General features: G+C 40.4%; 1 protein-coding gene across 1 annotated transcript in view; it reads left to right on the top strand.

Moving 5' to 3' along the window:
• LOC115380757 (ALK tyrosine kinase receptor) overlaps positions 1–22,578 on the top strand; it is a 282,301-nt gene that overhangs the window by 199,504 nt on the left and 60,219 nt on the right. The window contains 3 exon segments of the mRNA XM_030081965.1: positions 11,383–11,514; positions 18,136–18,270; positions 19,171–19,274. Of these exon segments, the coding sequence (XP_029937825.1) occupies positions 11,383–11,514; positions 18,136–18,270; positions 19,171–19,274 (371 nt within the window).

Raw genomic sequence — 22,578 nt, 5'->3', positions numbered from 1 at the left:
CCAACCCAATCATTTCATTTTGTAAGCACAGCAGGAACTGTAGATCCCTGTCCCACACGCTGCAACAATAGGTCCTAACTACCCTGTCATAGCGCTGCAGCAGTTTGTTAGAATGACATTGATTCTAACAAAAAACATGTCTTTCCTCTGAGCTCCCTGCGCTGTTTTGAACCGTATGTGTCCTGTGTTTGCCAGCATGACGGAAAGCTGAATTACTTATTGGGACTAATCCTACGGATATTATTTCTACCGGAGTAGTGAGTTGAACCAACTTCACCAGTTCCAATGAACTTCCACTGAGCTATTATTTTTTTCACTTGCATATTAATTCCTTATTTATAACAGCAGTTGAAATTAGACAGGGCCAAGGCACAGGTATTTTGTCCTCAGGAAACAAAACCAACTATTGTCCCTGAAATTGCAAGAGTTGCCACTGGGATAAACTGCCCCCAAAACCCAAATTTACTGAACTCAAACACTTACATAATCACAACTTAACCTTTAGTCACACTGTCATTTGCTTTGCTTGTTTTGTTTCCCCATTCCTCCACCATTGCCTGTCTGCTTATATAGCTATCTATCTTTCTAGTATCAGTCTATCAGTCTGTCATCTATTTATTTATAAATATTTTAACACACAGTGTCATCAGATATAGTGTAATACTTCTGGGATGAAATTTACAGTCACTTATCAGTCTTGCTTTTTATACAGAGATGACTGTATTTAAAGAGTGAGTGGTTACTGATATATATGATTTTTTTTTGTTTGTTTGTTTTTGTTTTGCTTTATTTATTTGTACATACAGATAATAAAAATAATAAAAATAAAAGATGTCAGGAGAGGTCAAGAAGCCAAAGGCTTATATAACAGACCTCCCCTCAACTAGGACAAGGACAACTAATTCCTGAGTATCACTGCTTTTATTGCTTTGAAGCAAATATGACACCACGTTATGTGTTTATTGGCACTGCCAGCGCATAAGCAGATTGAAGTTTGGATGCTTTACCATTGACCATCAGGTAATTCATGCAATCAACTCTTCCTAGGCCATGTGACTGTCCAGAGACAGGACATGTGTATGGAATAGATACAAAAATTGAAAACAACATAATTCTGTTTTCTTTCCCCCTTTGCAAATGCTTAGATTTTTGAGGTTGGCACAGGTGTCATCACCCTCAGGGCATGGGTTAAAAAAGGACATGAAAAAAGTTTCTGATCATAACAGATGTTCAGCATTGTAATATAATAAGTAAGCTAAAATGCGTATGGTAACTGTAAGCATTTTTCAGGTGTTGACCAATGCCTTTAGGGCCCTTAAGGGCAAAGATGCCCTTCTATGCCTCTGTAGGTCTGATGATGGCTTGGGGTAGATTGGGGTGAATTCAAAAGTGAGGTCACAAATTGTTAGTGTCCGCAAGAGTACTCCCAACTGCAAAAAATAAACAAAGACACCTCATCAATTAGCAAATAATATGAGTTGCCAAAACCTTATCTGGTGGCACTAAGCTCCAATGCATTCTATCTGTCTAATCTCTTGCCTCAGGCTTTTCCGCGAGCAGCATCCCCTCAACACAAAACTGGGTTTCTGTTGCACCAGGCACCTTTCCAAGGCAATCTGCACAGGCAGTTTTATTTTAAGATATTGAGTAAGTGTTAAATGGCCCAGGGCACCAAGTAGTGTTCACAGCATACATATGCCAAATGGAACAGATGTCTAAATCAACACCTTCCTGGCAGGGAGGAAAGAGGAAGTTTATGAATGGCATGGACTTCAGTATCAATGAGGAAAAGTCACTCATTAAGACCCAGCAGACTTCCATCTCATTTCATTTTGTAGACATAACATGTGCTCTTGGCACACTGACATGAAATACAACTTGGTCAATTCCAATATCTACATTTAATTTCCGGGTTTTGCGATGTTGCAAATTACATAATTGTGCAGCTGCCGTTTGTCCGGTGGTTGCATTTTGACGTCACTGTTAAGGCACTGAGTCTGCAGTCTGTTACAGAGATGTACTTCATGAACTCGGTTGCAAAGTTTAAAGAGGAGTCACTTCTCACTGTTAAAGGGGTATTAAGTAATCCATAACCTCTGTTGGCCTCTATCAACAACCTGAAAGAGCTGCAACAAGATCAGTGGAACTTATCTCCCTTAAGGTAAGTCTGTGGCATAGCCCTCGAGACAGTAACAACACTGAGGAGTAATCTAGCAAATTGAATGGATAGCAAGGTGATATTACACAGTCCAAAATAGTGAAATAAAACTGCTTTGTTTTCTGGCTGAAGAATGAAATGTGTGGTGCCAGTTGCTGCCCCTCATCTGTGAGCAGCTGAAAGTACGAGCAGGGAGATAGTGAGAGTGTCTTGAAATAGAAGTTTTACTTTCTGCCTAAAAGTTCGTTTTAAAAGTCAGATATTTTAACAGCCCTATCATTCATATTGTTTTGTCCTTCAGGGCAGTAAAAATCTTAATGCCCTTTTGGAGTTAAACATTGACTTAAAAGTCTGCACCCGCAAGGTTCCATAGTTTGATGTTTGCATACAATGAGAGCTGATTTCATTTTAAAAGGAACTTCACCAGCACCTCTGTGGCCAACTCACGAACCATAGACATCAAGAACAAGGCTTCACTGTGGTATCAAAGCCCTCCATTACAGTGCTAATGCTTTACACAAACCAGAGAAGCCACAGTCTCATCTGTACCTCTGTCTGTGGCACAAATCCTTTGATGTCAAAGCAGCTCTATGCATTTTGTCGGCAGCAGTGTTAACTTATCTTCATAGACAAGTAGGCGTGGCCACCTAGGGGAGCCTAGGAGAGGTGAGAAAACCCAGCAGGTCTTCTATATATTAGTCTTGCTTTGTGATTCCACTGTAATATGCAGGCTTACGGTAATGTTGTGCTGCCCTCGACATGCTCTCAATGTCCAAGTTGCATAAATGATATATTTTATACAAGCTAGTCTTATGTTTATTTCAAGGGAGGATACACACAAAGGACACGCAAAACAAGCTTAACGGACACATTTAGTTATCGTCAACCTATGCCTCTTGGCCTAGTTTTTGCCATCCTGCTTATCAGTCCTGGTTCAGATTTGGTTACAGACACCACAGTCTTTGCTACACCTCTGCAAACTAGAGGTATGTTAAACTCTACAGTCGACTGATTAATGCGTTGTGACAGGAATGGATGGTGTGATGGCAGAAACTAATGGGAGAGGTCTCAGTTACATTACATCTGATAAACTGGCAAATTTCTGTAATTGTAGGCAATACTATACATGGCAGAGTTATATAATGCAAATAATATCTCGTGGGGCTTACCACAAAAACAACAACTCTTGAGCTAAGGAGCAATATCCCCTTCCGTGCAATAGAAAGATTGCATCTGTGGAATATAGAATGGATATTAAAGGTATTATTTACATTTTCTATCTGTAACAGTCTGTTCAGTGTGCGCTGCTGTCCCTCCAATGGAGCAGCCTGACAGATACTGATAGTGATTGGGCAGAGCTCTGACCAATCGAGCGTGGCTCTGTGCAGTTAATTGAATTCGTGAGCGAATGCCTCTTGTCCTGTCGAGTGTCCAGTGGGAATCGCGGCCGCATCCATCTTAGAGATCCCAGCCACTGTAAATCTCCATGAATATCTCCAGATTCTGCCTGCGGTGTGCAGGCAAGATAGCGGCTCCTGGTCTTGCTTAAACCCCATGGGATTTTGGCCCATGACAGGGGAACAGTCCTCCATGACTGCACGTAAGATTAGGGATACAAAAGTAACGATCACAGAAGGAGAAAGCATGAGCAGGAAGGGATAAATTAATTCAAACTGCTGCCAAGTTGTGTGCCAGGCTCGGCAGAGGTATTAATGACCTGTAGATGTGATTTTCTGTCTGTGAAGGTCAGTGTTTGTTGGATTTTTTTTCAACTGTGTCCATTCTCTGTGCACAAAAATCCCTTTAAACCAGAGCCGAGTCTCCAGGCTTTGTTTTTCTCTCTTTTTTTTTTCTTTTTTAAAAGCGCAGACAATGTGAGTATGTGGTGCTGACCGACTTGCTTGCTTATCTGCAAGATAACAAAAGCCATATTCATTACAGCGGGAGTCAACCTTCTCCATGGCTGCAGACCAGTGTTTTTGCCACATTTCAGGTTTTGTCAGCTCGACTGCAACAAAGACCAGTTTGTCTCTATTGATTTCTGCAAGCAATCTCTACAGCCCCATCGTGAGAGATTTATTCAAACGTCGGGACAAAATTGTTTTGCATGATCTCATGATATCCCTCAGAGTGAGACACTGCTATCAGTGGAATCTGGAACATGACATACATGACTCAGTTATGCAAAGCACGCACTGTTGAGTGGTAAATTGATTTTTAATCAGTTGAGGCGCTGTTGTGTTCAGCTCGTGTAGTTTGTGAAAAAGGGGATCAACACCCAGCCCTTCTGAGAACGCGCTCTACCATGTGAAACCATGTGAGGGCAACACAGAAAGGTGTAAGAAGAAGCAGCTTTGCTTTAATCGCCACACTTTGGCCAACTTACCTCACATGTTTGATAAAAGAATTCTATATATACCTCACCACCTGAGCTTAAAGGTGAAACACATTATGACAAATATAAACCAGTCCTTAAAGAAGCACTTTAAACTTACTTAGAGAGCACTTTAAAGGATGCATATGTAAGAGATGTTCATCTTGATGTTCTCTTCATCTTGCACACGTCATCTTGTATTTTCTTGTGTCAGATTTCATTTATTGCATGTAGTGTTTTTTGTCCTTCTTGGCTGTTTCTTTTTCTTGTGGTTGCAATCTTTGTTTTTACCTCATTTTGTATTTTACTTATCTTTTCATTCGTTCAAACCTTAAATTAACCCTCAGAAATCATTGAAGTTTCCCTCATTTACCATGATGCTGATACAGAGAAACATGTCAAATGAAACAGGTCAAAAGGGAAACAATTTTCCGCTTCACCTCAGAGTGCAATTACCTTCACTCAGTATTGTTGTTTTTCAGTTGTCTAATTTTACGTGTTTCTTTTTAATTGTGTAATTATTATTAATTAAAAAGGATTGGTTTTAAATGTTTCTTTTTATTTTATGTTTTCCCCCCTCTTGATTGTGTTTCCTTCAAACTCTTTGCGAGCTCTACATTTAGATAGCTGCTGTGTAAATAAGGTTTATTAATGTTGTTGATGGGTCTGATATGTTTGTTGTGCTGTTGTTGTTATTTATCAGTTAACCATTGGACGTTAGCGCTCTACAACAGCAAGTGCAGTTCAATTTTGGTAAATTTAAAGGTGAACTATGCAATATTGGGATTGAATAAAGTGAGGCCCATTTAGACTCAACTGGCAAAAATGTGGAGTCTGATGATGATGAGCAGCAGCGTCTTCAAATGACATGCTAATTCCATTTTATCCATTGAATCTAAAAGGTCCTCACTTCAGTTGACCCTTGCAGTTTTTACACAGGGGCCTTTAAAAGCACCCAGCTTAGTTTGTGATTCAGCAGTGTACATGAAGAAAACTGGCTCACACGACTCACTCCTCTATCATTCCTTGAACACAGCAGTGATGGAGCCATAGAAACTGAATGAGTAGAATCGGCGTGGATTGGCTGTGGGCCTTTGGTTTCCGGGTGGTTCACCTCGCCATGGCAACAGCTGTAGGGTTTACTGATGTCACCACGTCGGCAATGGCATCAAAAATCGAATAACTTTATTGAAACTTCCATCACACAAAACAAGCATCTGGTTATTCAGTGCAGCTTGCAGCAACAACAAAGGGTTAAGTTAAAACTAACACACAAAATTAATTGAAACCATCCTCCTGCCACTAAAGTTATTTAAAAATTATGCTGCTTATTGGAAGCTAATTCATAGCCTATCTCTGGCTAACGTTAATGTGTGAGCTAATTTAATCATAATTAGTTATTGTTGAAAAATGGGCTGGCAAAGCCACCAACAACCTATAAGGCTTTTTTTTATTTATTTATTTATTTTTATTTTATTTTATTATTATTATTATTTATTTTATTTTTTTAATGAAAATCATCTGCTGCTCCTGATTCACATTTCATGTTCCAGTGTGAGTTAGTGAGCTGCACAGGTGGAGAATATACCGAGGGAGATAAGACTGCACTTATTAACGTTAGTAATATTAACATTATTATTTTAATTTATAGGCCTTCTGCAATTAAAAAAAGGCATTTCAGTGTGTATATTACACACAAATTCACTGTCCTTTTCCCCCTAGACACAGAAAAATTGCAGGCAACGGTGAGAAATAAGAGCTTCCAAAAGGACATGGTATAGTTTGCACTCTGCTCCTGATGTAAACAAAATTTTCTGCTGATGCAGTGACATCAGTTGAATGTTTACAGCTGTTACCATGGTGAGGTCAATCACCCAGAAATACCCCCATGAACCAAAGGCCCACGCCAGTGCCACCCATTTAATTTCTATGGATGGACATACACATACACCAGTGTTTGCAATGCAACTTTCAGCGTATTCCAGAATAAGGTTTTGCAAATGCCTTTTGAGGTGAAAATGGATTTAACGTTGGGCTTTAAGGGCACAGACAAAGTGCTTTTTTGAGACAATTTGAATGTAAACAAAACAAAGTGTCTGTACAAAGAAGACTACATGGGGTATCTTTAATGAACCCCTCCACTCAAAGATTTTCTTATGTCTATGTCTCCAAAAATGTCTGACTTTGCTTCATATAAACAATATTACTCTAACTAACATTCACTGAAAAAATGCCTTTTATGGTTTGATGATTGTCAAATGTGGCACAATCTTCACAAATGTCGTGGGATGGGACTTCCTCGCTCTGTGAACAGAGCTCTGGCTGGTTACGAGCCGGAGTGCCAGCAGGCAGAGGGGTGGCCGGGGACTATTTGCAGATTCACACATTCTTAAAGATGGCAAGATTTATAGTTATGTCAAAGCCATTTTAAAGCATTAAGGGATGTTTTTTTCTGGAATAATAATAATAATATATATTCTTTGACAATAGCAACAGCGGCAGGAATTGGAGCAAACATAAGAGGATTTTGTAGGGTCTTCACCACTATTTCATTGCATCTCCTGTACAATCAGGATAGACGAGGAGCTCTGATGACTCTGTAACATGAAAACCAGTTGAACCCCTTGAAAAACGCAACACCAGAACGAGCATTATTTCTAAATGAAAGTTGTCTGTTGTGAACCCTCTCAAAGCTCGAAGGGGGTAATGAGAACCTCCTGAGTCACATCTTGACATTATTTTGTGCCGGTTTTCTTGCACAAATACAGCAGCTGTTGCCATGCAACCTTATAGAGTGAGCACCAGGTGAGGGATATTTTGCCCCATAATTAAGTCTTGAATTTAGTTATGTAGCATCATAGTCAGTGTTATGCCGTGTTTCAGTAGGCTTTGTTTTTTTATTAAGATTACGGTGCTCTTACACTGTTCCCCTCCACTAATAATAACAAGCAGACAGGAGGAAGTGTGAATTGGCACTGGAATCCATCTTAGACATTGTTGAGAGAATATATGAGTGGATGTCTGAGCGCTCCTATCACAGCCTACGCTGTGGTTATTTTGTCACGGCTCATATTACATGTCTTTGTTGATCTCTGAATGGGTAGCTCAGCTGTTACCTAGTCATGAGAGCTTCCTGTAGTGTCTTTAGTGGTTTCTTTTTCTCCCTGGTTTGCATTTGTAAGGGTTTCTTACACACTTGAAAAAAATAAACCATTTGAAGTTAGTGTCTTAAAATATTATCAGGTGCAATAACAGTCAGCTTAAGTCAAATGTGCTGGTTCTGCTGAGGCAAATATATCTCTGGTGTTGTTATTCCTCCAGAAATAGTTTTCTAGCCAACACGCTGTCTCTGTAAATGCAGAAAAAAAATGTGCTTCCTTCATCAGCGTAAATGTTCAGTTTTGTAATGCCATAAAGAGCAACTCTAATTGCTAATCCTTTAGCTTTGCTCAACAAGTACCTGGATTCACATATTTGCGTATCTGTTTTGTCATTTATCGGCTGCTGCTGTGCCCTCTCTTGTCACCTCTCCAACTCCTCTCCACTCATACATCATTCCTCTCACAAAGCCAAACCAACCCCCTGGGCACACGGATAACAAAACTCACTTACTCCCACAGGCAGTTCATCCCCTGCCGACCCACTTGTTTTTCACAATCTGACAACCGTGATTTAAGAACTGCGGTAGGCCTGGAGTGCAGTGGCCATGTCCAGCCGCACAGTCACCTGCTCTGGGAGCTGAAAGTTCACTGGTATCACCACTCCGATACTCTTCTCTGCTGTCATCAAACCAAGATAAATCGACAAATTACCATTCCTTGCCCAAAGGTTTCCGCGTGCTGCAGATAACGGCCACAGCTTTTATTTTTTCATAAATAAATCGTCAGGCCTGCATTGTCAGCTTTATGTACAGCAAGGGAGCCACTGAGTGTAACTGATGTATTATACGCATTGCAATTTTGAGCATTACTGAATGAATGCACACAGCAAAACCACATGCATACCCACACAATTAGTCATAAACAAACTCCAGATAACCTCATTTGAATAGAATGTTATCTTTGCCTTCTATTGCTCTTATATAAATGCCACATGCGCGTGCATGTGTGCGTGCATGTGTGTGTGTGTGTGACTGCGAGTGATTCTCCATCATACGTACTGTTTGCAGGCTTTTGTTTGTTTCAAGATGGCACACTTAAAAAGAGCACTGAAAGCCGATTCACACAATGTGCAGCACAGCACCGAGGAAAAAAGGGCATTCATTATCAGAGTCATTTACTCAGGCCAATATGTTTTCAAAGAATTTGAATTGGATTACTCACTGGCATGTTAATGTGGCTCTCTGCAGCCATTAAGGCCCTGCCACAGTAGTGGACCGTGGGAGGCCCCTGAATAATATGTTTTTGTACAATAAAAAAAAAAAAAAATACCACCCCCACTTCCTAATCTATAATTGACTGTGCCAGTTTCCCACTGTGCCATAAGGTTTTTCATCTGCAGCGAGTGTGCTATGAATCTGGCATAGCTGAGAAATTTCTGCCCTGTTATAACTAGGCAGAGTGTAATGTGCAACTGCTTTGCTTTGGTAGGAGGAAAAAAAATTAGGCATCAGGAGGGCATGAGGAGTTGGACAGGTGTGAAATACACATATCAAGCATCAAACATGTGGAGGTAATCTTGGTTAACTAAATACAATGGTAATTTTCAACTTAGTATTATAATTGAGTCCAAGTTTATGCTTTAATTCATATCAACCCTAGTATCACCTTTGTATCAGCTCCTGGGGTTAAGAATCCTAGATACTTTAGATACAACATTAAGCAAGACGCTAAGTTGAATATTAACATTGGGCACTCTAAATTAAGTTTTATTGTATCGTCAAGTTATCAGGTGGCATTAGCAAAAATATTAGTAAAGATTCTGTTTACCGTTTGGTAAAGCTGTTGAGTAATGAGGGATAAAATTTCCAGGTGTTTTTTTTTTTTTTTTTTTTTTTTTTAAATTCCTGTCACAACACATTTTTTTGCATTGATTCATGCTTTATTTAGTCTTATTTATTCAAGCAAATCTAGTTTGTTATCTCTTTTGCTTTATCCTAAAGATCTTGTCTTCCAAGTAACTCAAAATCTTCTATTCTGAATGTTTGTAAACCAGTAGTTTTACTCTTTTTTTTTTACTTCCACTGAGGTAAAATGTCACCGAATTAACTCCAAATAATCAATAAAACAGCTGAGGCACCAGTGAGCTCAGATTATATGATGTGTCTAAGTGTCGTTTGTGGCCCCATGTTGCCTCCAGCTCTCTCGGTCGTGTCTGCGTGGAATAGCTTGCAGAAACATGGAATTTGTTGATCTAATTTTAAATGCTTCTGTTATGACTATGCAAGATGAATGCTTTAGAAATTGGTGATGTTTTATTGAAATTGACAGTTTCAGGACTGTGTCAACGTTCCCCTCTTTCTCACTCTCCTATCCTTCTCTTCATCTCACTTTTATCTAGTATTTATAATGGAGTGTATTCCTTTTTTTTCTGCCTGTAGCTTAATATTCTCATATTGTTGTGGCCAAGACTGATGTGTGATAAACAGTCTTGATCTCAGTGGGATATGTCTGAATCAATAAAGCTCAAATAAAATATGCTCTGAAAAAATCTACCCCTTGTGTCTTCATTTGTCTGGCCATAGTTTTGTGTCCCCACCAGCCATTCTGAGCCTGAGAGAAGTGATAATGAAATGCTATTGTCCTTTTGCATCGGAAAACAGACTAAATTGAAGAAACAGTACATTCATTACAAATTTCATGGTAACCTAAGGCTAGCATTATTGCCTGTTAACTCATTACAGCTAATAGCATTGCCTGCTCTGCTGTCAGACTCCAACATTATCAGACTTCCGACTCCAACTTCCTCTGGACGGAGAACAAATCTACATAATACAGATCAAGGGCGAACTACAGTAAGCAGAGCCAATCACCCATGATAGGAATCACTTCTCATTTTTTTCCTTATGAAAATGGAAAGAAGAGATCTTCATCAGCGGGCCGTTTTTTTTTCCCCTTCTTTTTTTGTTCTCCTTATCGTGATCAGCTTCGGTGATGATGAACTTGGCGGTGAGCAGTCAGTTTTGCACAACCTTAGCTGGAGATGCTAGTGCTCTGATTTGCATAGATATGCAAATGTCCCGGGATACATCTCAGTTGTTGAGACCGATGGTATCAAGAGTGTGTGTGTGTGTAGGTGTGTGTGTCAGAGGCATGTTCCCACCCCCTTGTGCTACCTGCTACAGTATCTAGGCCATTGTTTTTGCTTTTTGTGTTCCTTGTCTGATGGGTTTGTACTGTATTCAAAACCAGATGCTTATGCAGTCTCGGCCTGATTATTTATGATGGGTGAGGCAGACTGAGGATGTCACACAGGGTTCACACTCAGTGCTTACATTATCCTTTCTCACTGAATAATGTAAATTCATTACAATATTGTGTACATGGACGCAGGAGCTCCTTCTTCTAGTGTGTGTATGCTATGTTCTCTTTCAGCCATTGTTTTGTGTTATGATGTCTAACATATAAATCTTACAAAGCTACTCAGTGAAGGAACTTAGAACAGCCTGCGATTTTTCTGGTGCTCCAAAGCAGCTTTTTTTTTTATATATTTGTTGCATTATATTTTTATTATTTTGTTGCTCAGTTCTTTCACAGTGCAAATCAATTTCTAAGCACAGCGTGGCAAAAACATGGGAGAAATTAATTATTAGCAAATATTTTCAATAATTTAAAATGACTGTGGGACAGAGCAGAATATGTAGACTATTTTTATTAAATTTCTGCTTCTCCTCTCTGTGTCCTCTGTCCAGAGTCCTCACCCATCCCAAACATCACTCTGGAGGGCCAGTATCACTGTCACCAGGGTCCCGGGATCCCGCTGGACAAGCTGTGTGACTTCAGGACAGACTGTCCGTTTGCCGATGATGAAGGAGATCTATGTCGTGAGTACACCGTGATACAAGAACACAAATGTTTTATGGCTGGGGGTGAGGGGACAATAAGCATGCAAGGCACGGGAAAGAAGCTCACATGTCCGCCATCATGCGCCCTCATCAGTGCAGCCAAGTTGCAAAGTTGGTCAGCCGCAGTAGAGGCTCGTCTTTAATGAAGCCGCTGCATGCAACCCCATGTCTGTGTTAGCTCTCCTGACAGAGAGGCATGGGGAAAGTGGCGTACGGGCATAAAATAGCAGCAGCATAGCTATGCTTGGCTAGCATTTCTCACCCCTGACATGTTCCGTGGTTGTTATTTCTATCTCTTTGCACATTTGTTTTCAGCTGTTCTCGAGGCTTAGGAAGAACAGTAGCCCAGTATGCTGACATCTTATTCACAACTTAAGTCCCTCGGGCTCTGGTCTGTGTGTGTGTGTGTGTGTGTGTGTGTGCGCGCGCGTCTTTTTTTACTCCTATGTATGTGCATGAATTTCTACATTGTCTGCATGATTTATGCACACACGGTTTACAAGTCTTCCTCCCCTTTTCAAAAAAAAAAAAATTACAAAAAGCACTAGTTGTGTCATGTGGTTTCAGGACATGCATGATAGGCTAATGAGTCGAGTTTTCTCTCCATATGGAACTGACCAGAATTAATTTGCTCTTGCCCACAGTTCAGGCCACCCTCCCATGTGGCGCTTATTAAAATGATGGCTGCTCCCCTGTGCTTATAGGTTTACTAACCAGGGGAGCTGAGAGCTCAGAGGGTAACGAGAGGGTGAAAATCCCACCCGGGCAGCAATTTCTTTTTTGCTAATACAGGAGGAGCTATTGTATCAATGTTAATTGGCCTGCAAGGCTACCCCAAGGGGATAATCTCCATTAGAATGTATTAATAAAGCATGTGCGTGTAAAGGTCGGGTTGCACATGTGTGTCTGCATACCATAATGGGAAATCTAAGCAGAAATAACAATAAATCAAACACAAGTCCTTTTAATATGCAATGTGAATAGTGACCTTGGGTTATCTGGCACAAATCTTGCGAACGTCATGAATCCATATTGGAAAAATCACCGTGCATGAGATAGCCTTACTGTATGAAAATGCCACAGAAATATGTCCCCAGATGATGTTTTTGAGCATCAAAGGAAGGTAATGAACCGGTGTGGGACCTGCAATGGTATATTTATGTCAGTGACACTTGGAATATGGAAACTGAGGTCTGATACCTGACAGAGATAGATTGACTTTGTCGGAAAAGCCTCATTGCTATCAGACCTTTGCATAATGTTTGAGTTCTCAGGCTTCTTTTCCCTACATCTCTTGGTCACCTTTTCTGCTCAGTGCCCTCATAACGCTGGAGTGCAGAGAAGCATGAAGGCCAAGTGTCATGTGTTTTGAATCAAGGTTCCCTCTATCTCTTGGTCTTTTCTTGAAATAGGTAATGACCTTTCTCATTTTTGATTGAGAGCAAAGGCCAATTATCCATGCTCACTCAACTGTTCATCCTGTCACGGTTCTATTATGATGATCATGTCTTTCTGTTTGCCTTTTTTTTTTTTCTTTCCCTGTCTGTCACACATACAGTCCAGCACTAAATATGCCTTGTGCTCTACATTTGTTCCATCTGTATCTCTCTCACTCTTCATAATTACCCCCTGCAACACAGATCACATGGTGTCCCCTCCCTAATATGCTAGTTGGTGTGATCTGTCTGAGTTATCTATATCTGTTTTGGTCTATTCAAGCTCTTCACCCACGTTGCCAAGGCTCATTAACATGAAAAAGAAGCACACAGACGCACAAGGAACAAAGTCAGCTTGTGTCAGTTGAGAAGAATTTCCGACGCACCTGTATAAGGAAAACCAAGTCCCGGTGGCCCTCTGCCCTCATCTCACCCCGGCATCATTATGTATTTAAGCCCATCTTTCGCTGTTTGAGAGTCAGAGCTTCTGCGGTTGATCTAAGTTCATAAATTCTGCAGACGTCCCACTGCCCTCCTAACACCACAGTTTCTGTGCAACTGCAGAGGAATGCTGTTTACACCGGTGGTGGGTGTCAGCAGGAATTTGCAGTGGTAATCTGTGAGGTCACTGCTTTTTCTTGCCGTCTTTTCACTTCAAGGGCGTTGGTTTACTTTGAAATATGAAAGGAACAAATCAGTAAGCTGTCCCTCAAAAATATTATTATTCTTTCAGCACGTCTACTGCAAATGTACACAACCTTCTATTCCTATGCAGCACTACTCAACATAAAAATTGGAAAATTACCAGCCCAAACACATAAATACATTTAAATAAGTTATTTAAATTAAGCAGAAAATGAGTCACCAATGGAATAAAATATTCATTGATTAGGTCTGTAACTGAATTCAGTATTGATTTAATATTTCTTCTCTCTGTCATCATTTTCCCTGAGTCTAAGCTGTGGGAGACCTGCTGCCTGCCCCTGAACCGCTGCTCAAGCCTTCATCTTAAGAAAGTGTCAAAACTTACTTTGTTTCCAGTACATAGACTACATTCACTTTCAGCAGACACAGATTTGAAATCAACTATGAGTGAAATCAGTTCTGTGCTTCACTCACCTGGTAACAAATTCAGTATGAAAACAAAAACTCAACGAAACAGGATTAGTGTTTAACAGCCCATTCTCATTCCCAGGTCATCAACTACCTCATCTTTCGGATGCCGACACCAAAGGCACTCTTCAGCATCTGATACTGATGCAAAAGGTGCCCTTTGGTGTCAGTATGAGAGATAGATAGTCATGTCACATCAAGAGCAACAAAGTCCACAAAGGTAGCTGAACAGGGAGGATGTTGATCATGTAAGGCACAACACCTTCACACAGCAGACCTGTTAGAATTTCACTTCCAGCAAGACCCTTTGTGTGGGACTGAGCCAGTGTCCAGTTTCTGTTTTGTTGGCTTAACCTAACCTTTCCCTTACCTTACCCAAGTGATTTTTACACCTAAACCTAACCTTTCCTTAACCTTAGCCAAGTGGTTTTGTTGCCTAAACCTAGCCTTCCCCTTACCTTAGCCAAGTGGTTTTGTTGCCTAAAGCCTACCATGTGACACTTCACATGATAAAAGTGAGAAAGCCTGATGTGTCTCATCCTGACGCCGAAGAGTGCCATTAGCGTCTGTATCAGACGTGAAAGGGGCGTGACAAAACACCAGTATTTGACAACCTGGGAATGAGAGACTGTTGTACTTACCAATACCATTAGGCCTACCTGCATGCCTGCTTTCAGTTAAATAGGTCATAAGGTCCCCTTTTCCTTTCTTAGTTGCCATGACCTAGAGTGAAAGGCTGAGTTAGTTGAAGAATGTTACGACACACACCCAACGCACCGATATGGTCATGGTCTTCACACAAAAGCAACTGAGAACTGAGTGAACTGCTTGCTAACAAAAGACTCAGGAAAACAGGCACCGCTGTCACCAGGGACCAGGGACAGGCTTGTATTGCATGCATTGTTCATATTCATATTGTTATGGCTAAAGAATTTAAAAAATGTATGCCCAAAAAAATACGTCCATTTTCACCCTCATTTTCTGTTGATGAAGTTTGAGTTTCCGTAGGGGGCGCTCTTTTTTTGTATGTGTGTTTGTTTGCATGTTCAGCCACAGTGGCTGTCATTACTCATACTAACTACTTGTACTTATTCCAACAAAGACTTTAAAATGCATCACTTCCTGTGCAGCAGAGGGCATTTCACAGAGAAGAGCCACTAGACACAAGAGTGTTTAGAACAGCAAATGTAAAAGCTTTGTTGAACTGAGTATAGGTTTAGTCACTAATGTGCTATGTCAGGCTACAACAGACAGTATTAAAATTGCATTCATTTATATAAAAATGCTGCAGACGCTTGTTGTTACTTTAACTGCATTAAGAACTGCGGAGGCTGATGGCAAATGGAGAGGGGTCATGGTTGAGTTAACAAGAAGGTATATGTGAAGCATAAATACGTCTGCAAGTTTCTGAGTGTTCTCTGAAGTGGCTTCACCACAGACTTCTCTCTCTAATCATGTCATGGCCAGCCCAATCATATGATGCTACTTTGAAGCTCTGTGCTTTGCAAGAACTTTTCAGAGTGACATTAATTAGTTTATGTAACAAGGAGAATGACATATAATGTCACAAGACACAAGACAAGACACCATTTCATTCCTTGCAACCCAAAAAAGTCCAGAGAAGCTCATTTGACTTGAGGATTTAATGGTATGCTTCCTCTGCAGCAGGAAGGGAAAACCTTTTAAGAATATTAACACTGATATCACAGAAAAAAACACATAAAAACCGCACATTTTTTTTTCTTTTTTCTTTTTTTAACTTTAACTGAAACATTAAATTGTCTTTTATGTGTTCAGTGAGTTTCATGGCCCTTAAAACCTGTTAAAGGGCTTGTGTATAATAATAATTTAAAATATAGCTGCGAGCAGCCATTAACACAGTGCAAGCCCATGGAGCAAATTATTTGAAAGTTAGAATAGAAGCTTGATTCATCATTTTGGAAAAGTGCTACATCTCAAAGAACATTTCAGTGACAGTCCTACAGCTGCAGGTGAAATGGTGCCCAACATATTGCCATTTGAGGAACAGCTAATTTTCCCTGATGATGGTATTCGGTATGACAGAATGTGGTCTGATGCACTCAGGGGCCCTTTGCCCCAAAGTGCATTTAAGATTGATAACTGTGTGCATGAAAGATGTGAAACCTGTCCAACAGGTTTGATTCCTCCCTTGCTGTTTGTGCTGTTTGTCAGCCAGTTCATTAATGCATCAAAATCAAACAGTTATAAACATCAAGAACCTGACAGACACAGATGAAGGCAGCTCAGTTATGCTTTGTGAGGTGGTATTATGGAGCATGACCAAGGGTAGTGTGTCATATCTTCAGAATAAGAATAAGAATTTTGCATCTTTACCATCAACTTAATTTGTGCATCAAAATGGTATGGATTTTCAAAACTACAGATAAAAGCTGCAATCTAGAAATGTGATAATTTCATTAAGATTGGATCAATTTTGTAGGGGAACTTGTAAAAACAACAACAAAAATAAGTTTTGCATAAATTCAGAATGTACCTGCAATGCTTGGGTGTCAGCCCCATGGGCTTTAACCTCTATAATGGACAAGTGTCATTTAAAAAAGAAGCAATTGCTTCTCATTCCTGAAAAACTACTCTTTTTTATGAGCTCTCTTCAGAGGCCAATTGTAGCAACATTATCTGGATGATGCCATTTCCAAAAAGGCATGTTTTTAATATACCCTGAAAGATGTTTGTAGATAATGGGCATTTACTTTAGAATAAAAGGCAAGGAATAAAAAGTTTTTCACAGTCAGTGAAGTCTTTCAAAGGCATTAAACTCGAAGTGAAGCCAAACCAAACATAAGGGAAATAATTTTTCTGCAAGGTTAGCCTCGAATCAGCTCATAACCACAACATTCACAGTCTATGTCAGCTAGAAATTCAAATCTAATATGAATTGCGCTTCAGACATAATAAATAAAGCAAATCAACTATGCTAATTAGGTTCCTCACTTTTAGATTGAGATATACAGTGTCAAATGAGACCTATTCCCTGTGTACCTCCATTTACAAAATAGATAACCTGTCATCTTGGATTCATATGGGATTGTTTCTAATGTGGTAATTTAGCATCTTTGAAGGATCTTAAAAGAACCTTTTTTTTTAAAAAAAAATGCTTTGAAATGAGAAAAAATATTCTACTCTGTCATCTTTAAGTAAAGAGAGACCATAAAAATAGCCCTAAGTGCAGCAATTCAATGACAAATGTGCTCTCAGCAAAATACTAGGCTTTTAAATATTTGAATTATCTAAGTTGTATTTCATTTGATACGTCAGTAGCCTCATTCACAAATTAAGGAGTAGTCACATTTTTAATTATTGAGACAGTGCAAAGACTGGAAAAGTAAGCACTGTGACACAGAAGAAAAACTCTGTCTGGATTACTTGGAGTTACATGTGGTTTTTTCCGCCACACACCATCCCATGAAACATTTTCATTTTCTTGCTGCTGCTGTTTGCTCATGTCTCTTCTTCCTGAAGGAAAACTTTGTCAAACTTTTGCTAGATTCAGTTACAGTAGCTCCTGCTGGCCAGAATGCTTCAGAGGCTCAGACAATCCTGTGAAGTGGCTTCTAGTTACCTGCAGCCTCCAAAGCACATCCTGTCACCTCCTCAGTTTTCCTCAATTCCCCTGACCCTCTACCTTTTTCTCTCCTATCTTCCTTTCCAGGCACCTCAGGCTTTTTGTATTGTTATTCCTCTCTTTCCAAAGTGTCAGATCATTCAGAGAGCTTGGCTGCTTCCTTTCCTCTGCCTTCCCTTCGACCCCCATTTTCAGCAGCACATCGACTCCTTTGGATTGTTAGTCCATACCCCCCACTAGTCTCCATCTCAAACTCCGTTCACCCTCTTTATCCCCCCTCCAACACACCTCACACCGTTTCTCCTTCTCCTTGGCAGATGGGCTGTCAGTGTTCACTCCATTCTCTCTTTTCTTAGCCCCCTGTCCACTCATTATGCTCCTCCTCTCATCACCCTCTCTCCTCTCCTGACTCCCTCTCCTTTCTTTGCTCTCCCTTTTTCTCCCCAGGCCGGTTTCTCAATGGCAGCTACTGCTCTTTTGAGGACGGCGAGTGCAGCTGGCATTCGATAACAGGCCGCGGTCTCTCCTGGAGAAGACTCCAGTCTCCAGTCAAGGCTGCCAGACAGAGCTGCCCATCATCAGGTGTCTCATTCGTGCCTCTTAAGATTTCATGAACGCCGCTCTGCTGAAATGATGAAATGGCCTATTTGCAGGCTCTCTCTCAAGTGCATACAGTGCTAATGCCTCATTAAAGCGGGCTTCAAAGGGAAAAATTTACAGTAAAGCAGTACCCCCACATTTACACCTGTGATCTTCAGCAGTTGAGTCAAAGGGTTTGTGAAGGTGAACAAGAAAATTAAAACCTCTCATCTGTCAGGTGTGAGTGTGTTGTTTTGTTCATAGCACTACTCAAAACAGAATATCATTTGCAAATATAGGCTACACAAACCCAGAGTTCATTATCAGTGGAGAAACTTGAGCTTGAATGTCTTCAAGTCTTGGCTCTCACAGCTTGAGCTCTGGAAGAGGCTTGTTTTTGTTCTCAACTGTTGAAAGACATGCTCAAGTAGTGTGGAAAAAACACTTATTAATTCAATTTTCAGGACAGCTGTTGCTTTATGCCATATTGGGGTGGCAGAATAATAATTGTAGATTATTGGAACACAGTTTGGAACATCAGCACTTTGAAATTACTCATGTTCCACGGAAAAATAGACACAATTCACCATTGCAAACTCTGGTGCTACTCATGCGGCTGAAGCTATCATTCTGTCCACTTGGGTGCCTAGACCTTATTCTATGAATTCTTTTGAAATCCTTCAGTTAGACTGGTAAGTTATGCATCAAAAGCGGGGGAAAGAGAGAAATGATGAAATATGCCCACAGAGAGCCGCTCACATGGTCTACCATCACAATTCAAAACTTCAAAACCTATAGTCAGACTTGTATTCTGAACTTTTCATTCACCTTGTCAAGCGGACAATATATTTTACGATGGACAAGGTTTTTGTGTTCTGTGCGTTGAATGTATGTGTGTTGCAGGAACTACGTTTGTTGTGGAAGGAGGCCAGTCCAAAGGTCAGCACGGCTCAGCAGTGTTGAGGAGCCCTCTGTTCCCCCCTCCGCTGAGAAACTCGCCGTGCACGGTGAGGCCAACCACACAGCATCAGAATGGACTTGCACATATAGTATCCGTGTATGTTCACTAGGGCTGCACGACTAGGGTAAAATTTCACACCTCGATATTTATGCCAAATATCTTGATAGTGATACAATATCCAATATAACTGTGGGTTCACAAATTTTAAGTGTATAGCAACAGTGGGAATTGAGCATTCTTCAAAAAAACAGCAAAATAATACCAACCGCATGTAGAAAATGCAGTTACTTCACAATTTATTGACCAGAACAGAGCAATCACTGTCTTAGGCCAAACCTAAATTTGACATTGTCTGTATTGTTGTCTTTTTAGATATGAATATCACACGTGCTCATATCTAGATAACCATATGATAACAATATATCATTCAGCCCTGATGTTCACACTTCCTTTATTTTGGTTTATTTGGGCTAATGAAAACTGCCATTTGAATTCAGCTGGCACCAAACAACCATGCCAAGATGGCTGAAAGTGTGAGTCTCAGTCCTCTAGAAGAAAATTTTGGTTTGTCTTGTTACCAATAAGAACATTATTATACCAACCACTGGAAACAACCTCACAACCCAAGGTTTTATGATTATACAGAGCTGGATGTTGAGATTTGATAGCTAGCATGCCTAGCATAACAGAATGAATTGAGGGCAGCCTGTGGTCTGGATTGATGCTAGAGTCCAACATTAGCTAGTTTAGCTAAAGCTACACTTCTAAAATTAGAGTTAGTTAGTTAGTTAGTTAGTCAGTTAGTTAATTATTTTAAGGGACAACCTTAGGTTTAATTTGTCCACCATAAAACAATGTTCTTCATACAGCAGTTAACAGCTTATGTTATATCTGTGATATTTGGTCATGTTAGCAAGCTAATTAGCATAGAATTTAAGCAGCTGTGAGTGCAACTTTACATTTCAAATGTAACACAAAGGTGACTGTTAAATGTAACTGTTAAATCAGTTGCCACACAGGTGTTCAGACAGACTTATGGTCGAGCAGTGCTTAATGTTAAACCGAGTCTTTCTCTTTGGTATAGTTTGTCTCCTGCAGCTTCTTCCATGTAAATCCACCTACAAGTAGCCTACTTAGCAACAGCGACTCCATACTACCGTTAGCTATCGAGGAACTAGTTTTGTTTTTTGTTTTTCAAACACCTGCCTTTTATTCACAATTCGTGAATAAAAGAAGTGAAGTGAATTAAGCCACAGCAACCAGCAGGAACGACGATGGAGATAACGGACAACTGGGGTCGTAGATGCAGCTACTACACTTTTATGCCTTTTAATGTGTTTTGAGGATCATAATACATGAGTTTCCTATTTAGAATTCCAACTGGCTGCATTTTTTGAGTATGTAGTCAAAATTTCTGACATTGTGTTTCTGGAGCAACGCTTTAGTTTCCTTTTACCCGATAATGAGCCTATATACAGACTCTTGTATTTCCAGTGGCAGTGATCGTCTTCATTCTGATGAGCTGTAGATGTGTTAATGAGTCTCAGAGCCAGCCCAGAAATCAAATGGTAATCAGCCAGGGCAGCAGATAAGAAATCATGCCATGTCACCCAGACAGTGAGGTTAACCCTGTCCATCACAGGTCACATCTGCTGATGGAGTTGTGAAATTATTATAACCCATGCATTATTCAGATCACACCAGTCACTTAGCACACCTGCACGATTCATGGTTCAAGAGGTCGTTTGGTGGTCATTCAAGGTCGGTTACTCACTGTCTTGATTGAAAGTGGCTATGAGTTATGTGTTTACACTGCTTAGCATGCTGACCTTTACCCCTTCATACGAATGCCTTGCAAATGTAAGGTAGAAGCATGGGAAGTGGGAGAAGCTGAGAGGGAGAAATGTAGGATTGGTAATAGAGAGAGGCAATGGAGGGGTCGAGGGGTTAGAGACCAGGATAATCAATGTAACAACAAAGAGAGACGGGGGAAATCAAGCAAGAGTCGACAAGAAAATAAAGGGAGAGAGACAGGCAGGCAGGAAGATGGAGAGGAAAGAAGAGGCTGAAAGAGAGAGAAATGAATGGGCAGAAACTTGCCTCTCAGGTGTGAATTAAAGATGTCTTGTTGCGGACAGCAGTAGAGACAGCGCTGCACCACCGCAGGCCTTGCCTTGCAGCTTCTCGGCACGCAGCCAAAGATTAGCCATGATTCCAGATTAACACTCTAAATCCTTCTCCCTACACCGAACTGGTGCTGTTCCATCTAGCCTGTCTACTCCTGGACAGCTATGTTGAGGATATTAGGTTTGGGTATTAGCTGCAGACCGTGTTCACTTTCATGTCGTGCCCAGTGTGCACTCTGCACGCCTGTAATCTTGATGTTTAAACGGCCACCATGTGGTCTCGCAGTAAACGATAAGGGCTTCACAAGCTGCTATAGGCAAGCACAATGCAGTACATTGCAAGCACTCACACAAAAAACTGCTCTATTTAGTTGTTTAGTCTCAGTTTTATAGTTGTATAGTTGTATTGTATTCATTTGTGTAGTCTCTGCATGTAGCGCTCATCAGGCTTAGCCAGCATCTGTTCCACTTAAATGGTAGGGCAGGAATTACGTACTCTAGATGTATTAGTGCCACTGTTGGCAGAGAGCTCTGTGGCTCCAAGCACATGCTGCAATGGGACTTGGTCACATCCCATGCTTGTTTGCCAGTTTCAGATTCAGACCTACTTCCTTTTACAATTTAATTTCTGCCCCGGCTTGTGTGTTGTTTAATTTTGAACGAGTTTACACCCACCGTATCCCTCCTGGAAATAGTGAAATGAGATTGATTTGTGCTGGAGCATGCAGGAGCAGTGCAGATAGCAAAATAACAAAAATCATGAGGCTGGCCAGAATAAACTTTGATTGAATTTTATTAATCTTGGAATAATTAGAACTGAACAGATGGCCGTTACTGATTGATCTGAGTGCAATGTAAAGTGAATCGGCTTCTTGCCTGGTTGCACACAATGTGGTTGGTTTGCTTCAATCCACAAATAGTCAAAGGAAACATCAGACATCTCTGATGATTAAATCATTAATGCATTGTCTGTAATTAACCACCTTATACAGGGTACGGAGTCAAATAAATTGCCTGAGATATTTGGGAATTTGACACATTTTGGAATTTGTCTAATCTGTCCACAGCATCTTGTTATTTTACTTAGATATTAACCTACTTTCACTATTGGTAAGTTACAGAAGAGTTATGATAAAGTCCCAATAGGCTATTGAAAATTCTAAATGCAGACTCAAAATGTCTATTAACTGTGTTTATCCTTACGAGACAAAAGAGTTTCATAAC

Source organism: Myripristis murdjan, chromosome 22 (assembly GCF_902150065.1).
Source record: "Myripristis murdjan chromosome 22, fMyrMur1.1, whole genome shotgun sequence".
Lineage (NCBI taxonomy): Eukaryota > Metazoa > Chordata > Actinopteri > Holocentriformes > Holocentridae > Myripristis > Myripristis murdjan.
Note: the sequence above shows the minus strand (reverse complement) of the source record. Positions and strands in the feature narration are given on the sequence as shown.